The sequence below is a fragment of the Phyllostomus discolor genome, chromosome 7, assembly GCF_004126475.2.
Source record: "Phyllostomus discolor isolate MPI-MPIP mPhyDis1 chromosome 7, mPhyDis1.pri.v3, whole genome shotgun sequence".
Classification (NCBI taxonomy): domain Eukaryota; kingdom Metazoa; phylum Chordata; class Mammalia; order Chiroptera; family Phyllostomidae; genus Phyllostomus; species Phyllostomus discolor.
Window position 1 is genome coordinate 123,598,939 of NC_040909.2, and position 16,343 is coordinate 123,615,281.

General features: G+C 41.0%; 1 protein-coding gene across 1 annotated transcript in view; it reads right to left on the minus strand.

Moving 5' to 3' along the window:
* The window catches only part of EIF3H (eukaryotic translation initiation factor 3 subunit H), an 82,650-nt gene that overhangs the window by 11,845 nt on the left and 54,462 nt on the right, over positions 1-16,343 (minus strand). Inside the window, exon 3 of the mRNA XM_028534008.2 lies at positions 682-849. Coding sequence (XP_028389809.1) covers positions 682-849 — 168 coding nt within the window. The remainder of the gene's footprint in view (positions 1-681; positions 850-16,343) is intronic.

Consider the following 16,343-nt stretch of genomic DNA (forward strand, 5'->3'; position numbering starts at 1 on the left):
CTGAAACAATTTTGGGGCAGCTCATAAGATTGATCGTATTCATTAGTATTTTTTCTGACAGATACTCAGGACGTTACATTTACTTCTCAGCTGGAAACTATATGCGAGTCTGCCAGATATGGCAAACTGTGAGTGTTTGGGGAGGGGGAAGGCTATAAAGCTGTTAAATTGCCTACAGTTCTGATACAGCACAGAACATCTGGTCTGGAGAGCTTGAGGAAACACCATTAAATGGGCCGAAAAGAAAAAAATCTTTGTGCTAAGAAACAGTCCAGGTTTTGTACGCTGCTGTCAGAGGTATAAAAAAATTTTGGCACGCTGTGTTATGATTGGTCAGTCACGTACAGAGCCAGACACTCCAGCAAGCGGGGTTTGTTAGACATCTGGTCTAGTTCCACCAGCCCTTTCAAATGAGGGAGGGGAGATGGAGGAATAAAAATGAAGCAGCTACTCCAGCATTCCAAAATGTACACATCAGGGCTCTGATAGCAAGAAAAATAAACAGAAAGAAGGAAACCCTGTCTAGACTTAGCTGCTGCTGAGGCTGCTGCAGAAACAGGGTTGGTATTTACTTGAAAAGGCCTGCCAGGCCGCTCTTAGAGGCAAAAAGACAGAAAGCAAAAATAGTAGTAGTCACGATATTAAGGGAAGAAAAGAATAATAAAGGAAACTCCTACAAACCGTAAATGAGAACAACAGATTCTTCAATGGCATGCTGGTAACTAAACTGGGAGTCCAGGAGCGCCCGGGTGATGAACGAGCCGTAGTACGTGGACTGGTACCAGCCCACGTGGAGATGGTCAATGTTGACATGGCGAAGGCTCCGCATCATTTCCATCTGGTACTGAACTGGATGATGGGGAGGTGGGGGATAAAAGAGAAACTACTGAATAATGGTGCTAATATTTAAAAAAAAGCTTTTGCAGAAATAAATTTCTATACAACTATTTATTAGCTAGAGGGAAGAGGTTTCCAGATTTAAAAATCAGTTCACATAAAAAGAAAATAAAATTAAGTTTTCAAAACATTTCAAATCACAAACTTCATATTAGTGAAAAAACATTTTGTAGAAAAGGTATTAAACACATAATAATAATGCCTATGCTAAAACAAGGAATTATTTGTTAAATGTAGTTTCCACTTCCCTTTTTAAAACCCTAAAAGTAGTATATGTTTAAGAAAAAAAAATTGTGTAATTACTAATCTGCTGGCTCTAAGAAATTTCATTTGAATTGATAAGTGAGAACTGTTATCAATGTCTTTTTCAACAATGCTTCTGGAACTGGGAAGTTAAAGCCGTTAAGAGAACTAATAGGGAAACAATTAACTACCACATTATTAAAATGTGAGCAGGACACAAGCTGTAGCTGATTCAAAATACAAGAATTCATTTTTGCCTTCATCTGGTGCCCCCTGCTGCATACGCTAAATTTAAAAAAGAATTCTTTTTTTCTTGTTTTTGTGTTGCTTTCTGTTAAGCACTAGATAACATTTTTTATTAGAAGAGTTGTACTTTAACCTCCATGTATGGAATGAAAAGGTTGGATGACTTTTGCTTTTGTCAAATTAATGACTACAATGTATATTATAAACTTAAAGCAGCATTACTAAAAAAATAGGTGCAAGGTGGCAATAAATAAAACATAAGAGCAATTTAGCCCAATAATGAATAGCAACTATGTGATACAGAAGAAAATTTTATAGTCAACATAATATCCAAGCTATTTCTATTATAATAAAAGCATAAATAACTATGTTGAGTAAACATACTTGCTTAACTTGAAATCTAACCATTTCATATTTAAAGCACAACCAAGTTTTAACAAAAGTAAAGTTCTATGTTTGTCATTTCCTTGATTACAGCACTGTAGTTTCACAAAGCAAACAAAATTTAGGATCACGAAGTATAAAAGAACCTCCCTTTGATAGACGCCGTCTTATTTTTCCACATTTGTTACTAGGCAAAGAAGTTATAAGTCTGCTTATTCCAAGGAAGATTCTAGTTCTCATGATAAAAAAAAAATGGCAGCCAACTCATAACTACTCAAGAAGTTATGTTTTTTAAAATGTTTTCTTTTTATATACAATACAGTGGTCTCAAGCAGCAGCACTATAAAATTAATGTGATAATCTTCCATCAATTACCTTTTATTTTAAATTTTTGTGTCCCTGGCATGTGAAACCCCCTTCCCAGATAGTTTAACAGATCCTTATCAGTCATATAAACTTAAGACAGAATCACTGCCATCGCTTCTTACTGCTTAAAAGTTTCATCATTCTTTGAAACTAAGGTAAAATCACTAATATGGCTAATAAAATTTAATCGAATTTAACTTACAAACTAAAAGTTTCAGTATAACAAGTATAGGAAGAACCAGACAAATTACCATTTATTTTAAAAGAATGGAGAAGAGATGGGGAAAGACTACCAAGCAACTGACAGTTACCAACATGATTTCATAGGAAAATTTTTAAGTAGTGGACACATCCAAAAGGTTCAGTCAGCTACAACAAAAGCAGAGGCTGGATTCTGCTAACTTGCCCCGGTAGACAAGACTTGGAATAGAGAGATGTAGGTGCCCGCGCCAGCTCAGACTTCTCCCAAGTGGAACCTTGCCGGTCCGGTTAATGGCTCTTCTCTGACGCTCAGTTTTCCCATCTCCAGAAAGACACGAGAGCTCATCCCAGTCGAAATGCTACTACTCCGTATCGTCCATCAGATATGCTAGCCATAAGTAATGACTTTTCTATGAACTAAACCAGGGCCTCAATCAGCACACATTAATACTTAAAAAAAAATTTCTCTGGAAAATATTCTGTAATCTTACTAAGTCTCCCCTCAAGCAGCCTGAATACAATAGATTTTATTATAGCATTTTCAGGATGCAGGAGGTAAAAAAAAACCTGTCTAGTCAATAGCAACCCCCCGAATTCCTTCGTCACCCAGTCTTCCCTACCATACAGCCCCCTACATAAGGACAAAAACGGAAGTGAAGTGTTCCTCTTGGGCAGGGAAGAAAGTAAGGGGTCTGAGGCCTGTCATCCTGTGGAGTTACCTGCCACTGCCCCACTGCATTTACTCCTGGGGCGGGGATACAGACATGGAGAGGGGGGCTTCTCTGTTATTGGGGATGAAGGGGGCACTTCCATTTTCTTCTTCAGCTTAGAAAATCAAGACACAGATTTTGCAAGACTTTAATAAAAATTTATTTTTAAGACCGTAAGTTTTCAAATGACCTAAACATAGTAGATGAATATACAATTTTAAGGGTTAAGATCAGTGAGAGGCAAATGAACAAAATTGCTTTTGAAAATCTACATTGCACTGGAATTTCACTGTTACACACAAAAAAAATATGTGCTGGGTCTCTCCTATGTGAAATTTCTAGACATTCCTGTCTTGATTCGAACTTAAAACCCCAATTAAAACAAATTTTTTTAAAAAGCACAACCTAAAAAAAGTAAGATAAAATAATGACCCCTTGGAGACACCACACAGACTTCGGTGACCCGTGAAAAGACAAGGGCGGGGGCTCAGCTCAGCAGCACGGCTGGGGCGCACTGAGGCCCAGCCCCTTCCAGGACCGCTCACATGAGGCCCCCATAATCGCATGATTTGAAGAGGTCACACTTTGATTCAACAGAACTCTGAAAAAGGGACTAGTTTCTACCGTGTACAAGCCAGGGAACAAGACACACCTCACAAACAGCAGAGTGAACTGCTTTCTCTCCAGACTTTCAGGTGTGCGTCCCTTGGTGTCCCTGTCTCCCTTGACCCACACAGGTTTTCCTCTCTTCAACCAAAGTTTTCAAAACCCACAAAACCAAAACCCTGCAAAAGCGTCCTACTAACCCTACCGAGAGCTAAGAGACGGGGAGCACATTGTCTCACTAAACTGGCTCAGAGCCGGCTTCCAGGCAGCCACCATTCATCAGCAGACCGGAGACACCACACCTCCTCATACAACCCCTCCCCACCCCACCCACAGGAGAGACCAGGGAAAAAACCACGGAATGGTGACATGCCACTGAATGTTATATAAAAAGTAAGTAAAGGTTATTACTTGGTGAGCAGTGCTGGAGGGGACTGCTGGGTCCCAGCCCACAGGCTCTGGGCAAGTGGAAGCTGGAGCTGTTTTCCTTCCCAGGCCCGGCCAGCCTCACTTTCCTGGGCTGGAGTTGAAACCAGAGGAGGTAAAAGATGTGGCTAGACAGAGACAAGGTTTATTCCTACCTAGGGAGGGCCTCACACCTCAGAACAGAGAGAATCACCTCAAAAGAAACAAAAGGAAAAAAACGAGGCCCTTTGACACGAAGTGCCTTGACTCCTGCTGCTGAGTTCACACAAACCCACGAAGTAAGAAACGAGCACTCAGAGGCAACTCTGTGCAGCTGGTCCAGGGTCAGACACACTTTCATTTTCGTCCTGAGGTTCTCTTATTCAACAGAAACCCAAGCAGCAATTCAGCCAATGATACTCACTTCTGAGTGAATGGCTAAATAATCCTGGGGAATTTCCCAAAGACAAATAGCCAGGGGGAAAAAAGGTTTTTTTAGGGAGAAGAACTCTTTTAAAGTTTATGATAATATTCAACAGAGGGGCTCAGATTTGTGTAGTGAAAAGTTTAGGCGAGAAGCTTTTGAACATTCTTAGTTTAAAAAGCTAACATTCTATCGAAGGAGAAACAGTACACAGCAAACGAACTTCAAAGACAAACTGGTAGTTGCTCCTAAGCCAAGTCAAACTTCTAATGCAAAGCTACACACAGATGTAAGTGAGGTGGTGCTACAAAATTTGGAAGGGTTATAAACATGAGCTGAAGTTTTATCAGTCTCTTCCACCTCTGCAACTGTCTTCATTGGCTAGTCCCCTCCCAAGCAAAGAAGAGCCTGGTGGACAACACTGAGTAACTGCTCGCAGCCTGGCACCAGCATATTCATGTTCACTTTTTCCAGAGAGCCATTTTGCAAACAGTACATTTTGAATTGCCTACAGCTAAAACTGCCTTAACTGAGGCAGGCTGCCCAGTAACTATTCCCTTCAAAAACCCACCCTTGTTGGACGTTCTCTTGTTTTATCTTCAAGTATGAAAACAATGGCAATAATAGGTTGTCTTATATTGAAATGCTGTATCTGGAGTTACACGGCCAAAACCCCACACAGGCGTTTGAGGCCTGAGCTCTCCTGAAGGTCAGTGGGAAGGGCAAGGGATTAGAAGCTTTCTGGTACAAGTAGAATAATTAGCTAGCATTCTTCCCACCTTCAATTCTTCGCCATCATTTAAAAAATTATCTTCTTGATTTCATTATTTTAAGTGAGCCCTCATGAAATACAATTTCTCACTGGAAAAAAAAAAAAAAGACCGAAGAATTGCCACGGCCGGGTAGATGGGGTGAGCAGAAAGGCGCAAGTTAAAGCTCTGGCACACACTGCAACGCCAGCTGTCGGGTTAAGGGGGGAAAGTATTTTACGGATGTCTTACTAGGGAACTCCTAAGGACAAAATAACCTAATTTAAATTTTAAAAACTTAATGGGTCTATTGTCTTAGTTAATGACTTAATTTTGTACCAAATCCAAATTATTTTAAAATGTTATAAAATTATATTTAAAAATATCTATAGATGGGTGGAGCTGAGCCCCAAGAAAGAAGCGGGCACTTAGTGAGCACTTACTGTGTCAGACCCCCTGCCGAGCGGCCTGTGCACTCCATCTGACTTCATTCCTCACCGAGACTCGAACGAGCTAACCACAATTACTGAGATCTTTTCAGAAAAGCAGCTGGCCACGGCTTGTACTTGCAGAGTGATAGGACTGGCTCTGACTTTAGACTCGGACTCCAAAGCCTAGGCAACCACCCATTTGTGAAATTTCACCTCTTCTAACTGGGAAAGTGTAAATTATTTCTGAATCAATAAAGAATAAGACACAGATACAATAGGATTCCATAATTTCTAGATTTTCAGAAACCACAGCATGTGCCTGTTTGATCACTAAAGTAACCACAAACTTAGCACTCCAGTAAGATTTTATGTGATAATAAATGCTACCTAAGATTTTTACATGTCAAAGTCAAAAATTACGATAAATATATAATCAAATTCCTAAAACACTGCATTCTATGTTACTATTTGAAACTTATGCCAAGGCTACTTTGTAACCAAGAACCGCACCAGACCCAAGATGACCTGTACAACCACATCCAGTAAGGGGACAGGGACTTGGGTTTACTACACACACCCTTTGCAGCAAAGAAATAAATTAAGCCCAATCAAGAAATGGTTTTAAAAACAAGCAAGCAAACAAAACTCCACAACTCTGAAACAAATCAATGATTTCGACAAACAGGACTGGGAAGGAAAATACACCAAAATCCCCTATCTGTTCTGGCACGAGGGCTACCCTATTTGCAGGACTAGTGGGAAAACAATTACAAGCCTCTTCCCCAGCAGCACCAAGGGACACCGGTGAGCACTGGAAGGCTGGGAACTGTGAAGGTTCTGCTCCATTATTTAACAAGACAAACTATCCTGTGCTTTTCTCTTCATATCAGATTTTCTGCCAAGTTGCACATACGTTTCAGGCAATGTTCAAAGCTAGTAGCAGATGCAGACTTAAGCAAACAGAATGTGCATTTGGAAAAAGAATTAAGCAAGAGTCTTCTTTGGGTGGACAGAACAATGGAATATACACATTTCTTAAAACTCCCATATTATCTTCACCTAGTCCATATCACATATTCATCCTTTTTTCCCAACTAGCACATCTGTTATTAAGGCCACCCCTGTGACTGCCTAAGAAGTGTGCTAACAGTTCAATGTTTCACAATAAAGTGTCCAATATAATTTCTACTCTACCTAGCAACTAACCTGTTCCATTTAAATAGGAATAAAAGTACTATCTTTCTTAATAAAATATTCTTTAAATAGTTCCTTTGTCCTAGGTAGTTTAATTTCTCCTTTAAAGTATTTATGAATTCTTACAACTAATCTCTTCTGAGTACCAAGCTGGGAAGAAGGGAATGGGGGTGTGTGTGTCACTCCATCTTTTAAACCTAGCAAGAGTTTTGGAAATTATTGCAAATCAGGTTTTTTGAGGTTTTAATGGGTCTGGAGAAGTCTTCTATGAAATAACCTGGATTTTTCACATAAAATAACAAAATAACATGTACAAACTGTAATAGATTCATATTATCTTCTTACTCAAACCATGAAACCACTCAAGAGATCCTATTAAGAGAGCCATTCAAGAAAATAAATGACTTTTCAGAAGTACTGTTTGCAGTGAACAAACTGGCGGGGGGGGGGGGGGGGGGTGGACAATGCACTAAAACCATTTACTGAGTACCACCTTTGCCAGAAACCTGGTAAAATCTGAGTGGCATCATCTTTGATATGACTGCCCAGTGAGCTGGTGGTAGGCAGTTAACACATTTATCTTTCCGAACCTTAATTTCCTCACCTAGAAAGTGGTGGTTTCAACTTACAAAGATATGATGACAATTTTTAAAAAACTGACCTCCAATCCACCCGGCTCTTTGCCTAATGAGCATTTTCAGAGGGCAGCCCCATAGGTGCCACGCTCTGTAAAGGTTCACACTGACTTTGTTACCAATCCCACCCTCCGCACCTGCTACTCCCGACGTTTTCTCCCTCGGTGAGGGGCGCTCTGAGTCATTTGTCTTGACTGCGTCTCCCACACTTAGCTCACACAGTCATTCACCTACTTGGTAGCTCTCAAATTTGTTCCCTCCACGGCAAAAACCATTTAGAATGTTTCTAAAAACCTAACTGGCATGGACTGATAAAATGCTGAGAAAGAAAAGCAGAATATAAAACTATAAATCATATAACACCCACATGTAAACAACCTGGTTTGTTCTTTGCTTCTAAGGAGGAAGATGGAAAGAAATATGCTTAAATGGTAAGAGCAATAGTTCTCCAGGGAGTGAAATCACAGATGACTTTTGTTTTCTTACTTATTCTCACCTTCATTTTTCATGGGTTTTCTTTTCTTTTTTCTTTTTTTTTTTTTGGCAAAAGAATTGTGCAATCCATGTAATATCGAAGGAGGCCATACACGCATACTGAATTTCCATTGCTGAACGACGTGCCTGCATTTAACATGGTCACCAGATAATCTGGGTACCAGCGCTCCTAAATCATGGAGCAGGGAATGGGAGAAGCTACCCAACTACTCAGAATCTGAAGCTTCCAACCTGGTCTGAACTCCATTTGCTAGAGACCGAACTGTAACTCACCCCAAATATGTTAAAGGCCTAATCCCCCAATATAACAGCATTTAACTGGGGCCTTTGGAAAGAATTAGGTTTAGTGGAGGTCTAAAGGGTAGGGCCCTCAAAACGGGAGTAGCGCCCTTACAAACAGAGACCACACTCGCTGCTTCCTCTCTCGCTGGCCCACGGGCTGTGCTGAGTCCTTGTGAAGATACAGTGCGAAGGTGGCTATCTGCAGCCCCAGGAGACAGCCCTCACCAGACACCAAACCCGCCGGCAGTATGGCCTTGGGTTTCCAGTCTCCAGTACTGAGAAACACATCCTTACTGTTTAAGGCACCCCCGTCTATGGCATTTTGTTATGGCAGTGCAAGACAACTAAGAATCGTCTTTATCACATAGGAGTTGTATCACCTACCACAAATTATCTTGGCCTAGGTCTCCTCTGTCGTAAATTGGGGGAGAAAAGAGTACCTACTTCATTAGATAGTTAAGATTTTATAAAATCATCCATAAGAGCTCAGTACACTGAGTAACCCCAACCAGAGCTCGACAGGCTTTCGCCATCACCTACTATTTGAAAATGTTACTTTTTACCCAGATTATGGTAGTTACCTGGGCCAAAGGAGAGGTTTCTGGAGAACTGGGCTTGACGACATTGTCCTCAACTGTGGTGTAAACTCACCCCCTTCCCATCTCCAGACTGGAGGAAGAGGTTAGAAGTCATGCACGTGACTTAAACAAAAAGATTAACAGATCTGTAACATCTACTTCATGAAACAGAATTCACATGCACAAATATGAATATGATCAAAAACAATCCACCATGAAAAGGGATTACAAAAGGAAAAAACACTTCTTAGGAAAAAAAGTTATAAGCTAATTATATTCAGTATAATAAAGAACAGATTCAATAAAGAAAGAGACAAGCTACAGAAATTAGATTTTGAGAAAAGGTAACCCTGGGTGTTCTATGATTACTGTGTATATAATGATATAATTTCTAGTGCTATATAAGTTTTTATCTCCTAATTCCATTTATAACTCTTCCAAAGAGAAGAAGTAAGCTTCCTGCCCTCTCCCCAACAGGTAACTTTAAAAACAACACTGAGAACAGGTGAGGACGGGAAGGAGGAGTAAAAAGTAGTGCCAGCTTACCCAGGAGACTGAGCAATGGTTACTGGGAATACAGCCCATCCAAGTGAAGCACCTAAACTCAGATGCAGCAAACAGCTTTGTAATGCACCATATATTATATTGCTAAGTGAAATGATCCATTCAGGCACCTCAAATATCCAAAGATAGTTTCCCTTACCTTCAAATATCAGGACAATTTGGATTAGAAGATCAGAGTTAAAGATGCTATACAAAGACAGCCTAACGGATATGACCTTTTAAGAGTCTCCTTAACTGCAACCTAAATAAGGGAGAGCCAGCAAGAATTAAAAACGACAGAAGTTATAGAAAAGATGAGGAATGGTAAATATTTCCTGTGGAGTATTTAAGTCAGAGAAACAGAAGTACAGACAACCACGTTCTCTGGCCACCCTTTCTTGTCCCTCCCTCTTCTTTCCCTACATGCTCTGCTTCATCCAAACTTATTTTTATAGGACAGGAATTCAGGTACTATACTGAGAAAATAATCAGAAACCCTCAGAAACCCTCAGAGCAACCACAACGAACCCGGGGTTAGAAAACCCGTGGCTCGTGTTTAACAAGGCCACGTTTCCTTTCCTGTTGCAATCTCCTTTCCCCAAGACCACGTGCATACGCACCTGTGGACAGGGGACCCAAGGCCTTCACCCAATTTTCAAAGGACCTCGAGATCCAAGAGAGCAACAGTTGCTGAGATGCAGTGGAGAACCAGCCAAATGTGGTCCTGGCTCGCCCAGAACTTCCATTCCTCTGTCAGTGTGTGGCAGAGAAAGGGGAGGGACTAAGTGTGAGGCAGTAATCAATTCAGTTCCATGGCAACCAAACACCACCATCGAGAACAGCAAGCATGGCAGGCCGAAGGTCCAGAGAAAACCCCAGCTCCCAACAGAATGTCACTCTTACCCCTGCCCTGCCCAGACCAGGAAGTCCATCATGGGGCAAGCTGGACAGAGGCTTCACCTAAACTCTGTGATCAACACTACTGATGCCCAAGGTGGACGAAAGAAAATGCATGCCCTCATCCACAAGGTAGTATGACTGCAGCTAATGAAGCAAGACTGTTCCAAAGGTCTGGAGTGGTGATCCTAATTGGGCAGTGATTCGCAACCTTTTTCATCTCATGGCACACATAAACTAATTACTAAAATTCGGCAGTACAATTCAAAATATTGAGTTGGCCAAAACTCAAAATATTGTGGGTTTTTTTTTCTGTGAGATGGCTCTAGTGCCTCTTAGTTGTCTTTAACTTCATTCAAAACCATTTTATTAGATTGTATTGGACAGGAGCCATATCAGCATGCATTAAAAAAACACCAAAATTGGTGAAATTTTGTGTAGTCATTTTAATACTGAACATGGAAGAAAATATGCAACATTTTTGGCATATTATGCTTTATTATTTCAAGAAAGGTAAAAATGCAACTGAAACGCAAGAAAAGATCTGTGCAGTGTGTGGAGAAGGTGCTGTGACTGATCGAACATGTCAAGAACGGTTTGCAAAGTTTTATGCTAGCGATTTCTTGCTGCACCATCCCCACGGTCAGGCAGACGAGCTGAAGTTGACAGCGATCAAATACAAACCTTAATCGAGAACAATCAATGTTATACCATGTGGGAAATAGCCAACATATTCAAAATATCCAAATCAATAAAGTTATCGGTGAAAATGAAAATGTGTCTTTTATTTTATGGAAAAAAACTAAACAGATTTTTTGGCCAACCCAACTTATCATACTTACTTTTTGTCAATCTGACAAAAAATAGGTATAATTTTGATTCATTCACACCAGACAGCTATTGTTGTGTTGGTTGTTGTCATTTTTTAAATCTGAGAATCTAAGGGAAAAGAGGTCAGTGCTCCTACTAAATAGTCAAGTATTGCATGTTTTAAAATTTTTTGCAGCACACCAGTTGAAAATTGCTGTAATAGACATAACTCTTCTCTATTCATGGAAAAGTAGGTTTCTAGCAGATATGTTACATTATAAAATTATACTTAGCACAATGTACTCTGCTGTTACAAAGGTACCTTGGAGGTATGAGCTCTACAGTCATACACGAAAAACCAACCTCAAGCAACTCAGTTATGTTATTGTCTTTTGAGGACTTTATAGAGATCTCTAGAACCTGTGTGTCTATCTAATGAGTTGTCATTAAGTAATCTGAAGCTCCTGAAGATGCTTTTCTGTAGAGAGCTTCTTGGATTAGGGAGGAAGATGAAATACAGTGTAATGGGGGGGGGGGGGTATAAATCATTGAAAGGCAAGAAAATTACTACAGAAAGATGTTGGAAGGCTACAGAACAGGCCAAATAATTTCCTTCCTCAATTGGCAGGCAGGATCCTGCCAGATGTTTGAAATAAAATTAACCTCTATGGGCCACGCTGATAGAAACAAAAATAAACTGCACAACTATAAATAAATAAACATTTAGGGGAGCATAAATAAGTGTCTAGGGAAGGGCTATCTCTGTTTTACTCTGACTGACCTTCTCTGTCTGCCCCACCTCACCCCCACAAAAAGTCTGCCCCGCGCTGCAACGTCCACAGACACTAGGCCAGCGGCGTATGCCACGGACTGTTAAAACGAGCCAAAGGCAGCCAAACAGTACCTGCTTGAAAAGCTAAGTTTAATCAGAGCATCTGCAATGTCTTAAAGCATTGTAAACCAGGTAATGTCACCTTAACAACAGCAAAACCATCCTTTATCCCCAAAGGATACCTATCCATTCCCTGCAGAAAAGAGTACAACTCAGTTAGATGAGAAGCAATGCAAATGGTTTACATATGCTTCCTCCTTATATTTTGGAGAGGAAAAATCTCCCCCAAAAGAAACAGCAAATTCATACACTCACCCTTTCCTATATATTCACACGACAAGTATTTATTCCAAGCTATACATTTCGGTGCCGTCCAGCATGGGGCGATGAAGACCGAAGGGTTCCTGCAGCTGACGTTCTAGTGGACAGGGGCAGACAGGACACACAGGGGCATCCCTGACTCTACTCAAACGCTAATGTTCCCTGCAGAAAAGACCCGGATAATCCCACATAGGTTTCGGGCCTTCACAGCGAACAGACTACCTCTGTTAGTGACAACCAGGAAATCAAGCTTGGAGGTCAAAGCCCGGTCCCTTACCTTCCACATAATACAGTGGAAGAGAATGGCTGCAGGCTGAGAAAACAGGACAGCTGAGCTGCAATTTTCGCTTTGCCACTAACTAGACAATAAAGCAGAGGAAACCCTCCCAATTACCAAACATCCCTTAAAACTAGTTTTAGTATCACCCAATTTTAAATTTATCTCAAATAAAAACATGATTTTTTAAATGTAAATGTTTATCATATGGTGATGGAGATAACAGTAAGTAACAGTCAAATGGTAAAGATTACCCTTGAGAGAAATCCAACATTTTGAAAGATTTAAAGCAGGGACCAGATAAAAATCCTCCACAAATAAAATTCCACGGTTTTCCTTTGTTAAGCTTTGGAATTTGAATCAATTATCTCTATTGTGTCTTCAGGCGCTAATATTCTGTATGAATGAAAGAATAAAGTCACTTCGCTAAAAATACGGTCTAGAAACCCTAACAGTAAGAGTGGTAGGCAGCAGTAACCAGGATCTCAGTTTAAGAAGAGACGAGAGTTCTAGAGTTCTAGACGAAGAAGCTGTGGGCTCCCCACACAAGAAACAGGCCCCGGGCTAACCCTCAAGGAGGAGGCGGAGGCTGGTGAGAGGTCTTAGATTTTCCTCCCAACACTTCAACCTTATTTCAGCCAAGCACTGGCACACAGTCTCCCGAACTATTCTCATCTACAGATCATTTCATGGACGTTTGACACCCATGAAAACCACCAATTTCAAGTTCTAAAAAGCTGTTATCTAATTTTAACGATACAAATAAAAGTTTTAGTAAATTAAAAATAAAACAAAACTGTTTCTATCTCTGAGATGATGTACACCCACCTGGAGGATTTTAACACACAGCCTGCAGATGAAGGACTTGGGTCACGGGTTGTGCAGCTGGGAGGCTTCTTTCCTCACTCTACTTCTACTAAACTAGACGCTCCTCACTCAGGCTCCTAGTCTGAAGGAAAAGCATCGAGCACTTTGCTACCGTCAGATGATCTCATGTACATGGATGACAAAGACTCCAAAATAAGGGAGATTGCTCATTAAATCTCTGTCCAAGGAACACACTTCACTTAAAAACTAATATTCCAATTGGGGAAATTCTGGGGACTGGATTCTAACCCTTGATTTCATCACGCTCTGGCGCTACTGCTGCCCTGTTGCAGTACTGAGATGTAGCAGGGACACTTGACTCATCCCAGTACCGTAACTTCCAAACTAAAAGTTGCAACAAGTTTATTCACAAGGCCTATTGTAAAGCTACTGAGGGCCCTACGTGTTTAGCTAAAACATGCCGCGTTAGCAAACTATGTGAAGGCCTGGAAATGGCTGTTGCTGGCACTCTCTCCCCCCTGCTGCGGACTCGCACAGGCACTGCTCTCCTCCTGGGCGGTGGGCAAGAGCAGGCCGCCCAACCTCCTGCCACACATGCCTCCCCGGGCATATTTGAAAGGTAAGTACTCAGATACTGACGTTTTAATTTTATTATTTTCACGATTTCCTTCCGTACTAAGTAAGATTAGAAGGCATGATAACATTACTTCAAGTCTAAACTCCACTGAGCATAATAAAAAGTGGGGGGCCGGGAGTTTCAATTAGAAGAGACCACGCATTAAAAATGCACCCCAATTTCATTGACATGCAGGTGCAAAAACAGGAGGGGAGGGGAGAATTCTAGAGCCAATGACATGGACAGTGGGTGAGTGGCCACTGTGGCTCCAGTGCCTGTCTCACTAAAAATACAACTGGACTCGATCAGTACCGATCCCAACACACTTTTTCCAGCCTTTGTCATAGCTCACAAAACAGTCATTTTGTTTCGTTTTAGAAAATAATTATTGAGAAAGCATTATTTTATATTTGTCCTGGAAAAACTTTTATTGATATACCCCCAAAATGCCACTGTAGTTTATTTTTTAAATCACAGAAATGTTTTGATGACATTATGCCACCATTTCATAAAGTTTCACAAATAACCAAAAACTTGGGGGACTAGCGGCAAATGACTCGAGAAGTCAGTAAAATCTATTTCCCAGCATTTAGCATAGTAATTCCTATTTGCACTTTTCCTTTCAATTGCTTGTGTGAATCATCGCATTCCTAGATTCTCATTCCCGGCATATACAGACCCACAAACCATTTAGGCCACGGTCAACCTGAGCCCTACTAACACGTGGGCCAGAAGAGTCTCTGTTGTAGGAGGCTGCCCCGCGTGCCGCAGAATGCTCCCCAGCATCCTGGCTTCTACCCACCAGACGCCAGCAGCACACTCCCAAGTGGGGACAACCAAAAATGTCTCCAAACACTGCCCAGTATTCCAGGAGTGAACCCCAACTCTCCTCAGAACACTGACTTAGGTGCTGGAGGCCTGTTTAATTGCACATTTATATTGTCCTGAGACACAGTGATTATGCCACTAATTTTTATAACTGAATTAACCACTTTCCTCCGTGTTTTTGAGACAGGAATTCAACAAAATAATAAGAACTACAAATCCAACTTCAAAACAAAAAAGCAATTGATGTAATCAAAACAAAATACCCTACTAAACCATATTACCTGAGATGCAGTGACCAACTCACTATCCTTTATAGCACAGCCTTTAAGAACCCAACCATTATTAAGAAGGTGGTGAACACACAGTGCAATATATAGATGATGTATTTTAACCGTGTATGCCTAAAACTGATGTAATTTTATTAGCCAGTGTCACCCCCAATATATTCAACGTTTCAAATCCGAGGGTAGAAAAGTGAAAAGTTTTTTAAATGTTCATTTTAAGATTTAACTTACAAAATGCACTACTATCGAAGTGTGATATAGCCCAGAAACAGGTGGAACTTTTAAAAGGTTTACAAAAACCAGTAACAGGTGCATGTGCAATTGAGAGGCTGAAGTGGAGGAGCAATTAGAGCAATCACAGCATCTCATGGGTTTGTGTCTTGGTATACTACTATTTACTGGTTCCAGAAAGGACAGGAGGCGGGTGGACCACAAGCCTGAGCTGCACATTAATTAATACAGCTGTGCTAATATATGTATACGGCAGTGACAGAAAAGCTAGACTTGTTCTACTCCCCTTCCAGGTCTCAGCTTGGAAGCATCTCCTCTCTGGAAACTTTCTGGATTACCCAAAGTTCAGGTTTCAGTGGCCCGACTCTGTGCACCGTACTGCTGCTGTCACAAGAGTATCCCACAAAGCTAATAACTGCCTTGTTCTGTCCACATTTTCCCAGTGAAACCACTGTGCCCCCAGCACCAAGCAAACTGCCTGGCACAAGGAGGTGCTTCAGTAACCTTGTTTAAAAAAGGATTTGGATGAGCTCTGTAACAGCTCTTCTTATGGTATGCAAAATGAATAGTAACAGAGGCAAATGTGTCCGGAGTCATTAATATCAAGGGAAGGAGAGAAACTCTGAAACAGAGTGGAACACTGCAGAGGTTCCGGGTTCCTGGGGACCTCGGTGAGCACTGTGTGAGACCAACTCTGTGCTGAGAAAGGCTGACTCGACATCACACAGCTCATTTTACTTGTGTCCCTTTCGGAAGAAAACACTGCAGGAAAATAAACATAACATTTACAATTATTTTTAAAGGGAGAAATTTGCTCCATCAGGCTTCTTCAAATAAGCAGCCCATAATTCAACAGTATTTGTAATCAAATGAATTTGGACTAAAATAAATAATTTTCAACTGAAAAATGTGTAACAACAACAACAGCAAAAATGCCAGGGAGCATTAAGATGTGGTTTAATCACAGGATGGCACTGTGTCCCGGGGTGGCTGGATCCCAGTCTACACTCGTCCTGATGTCCCACACGAT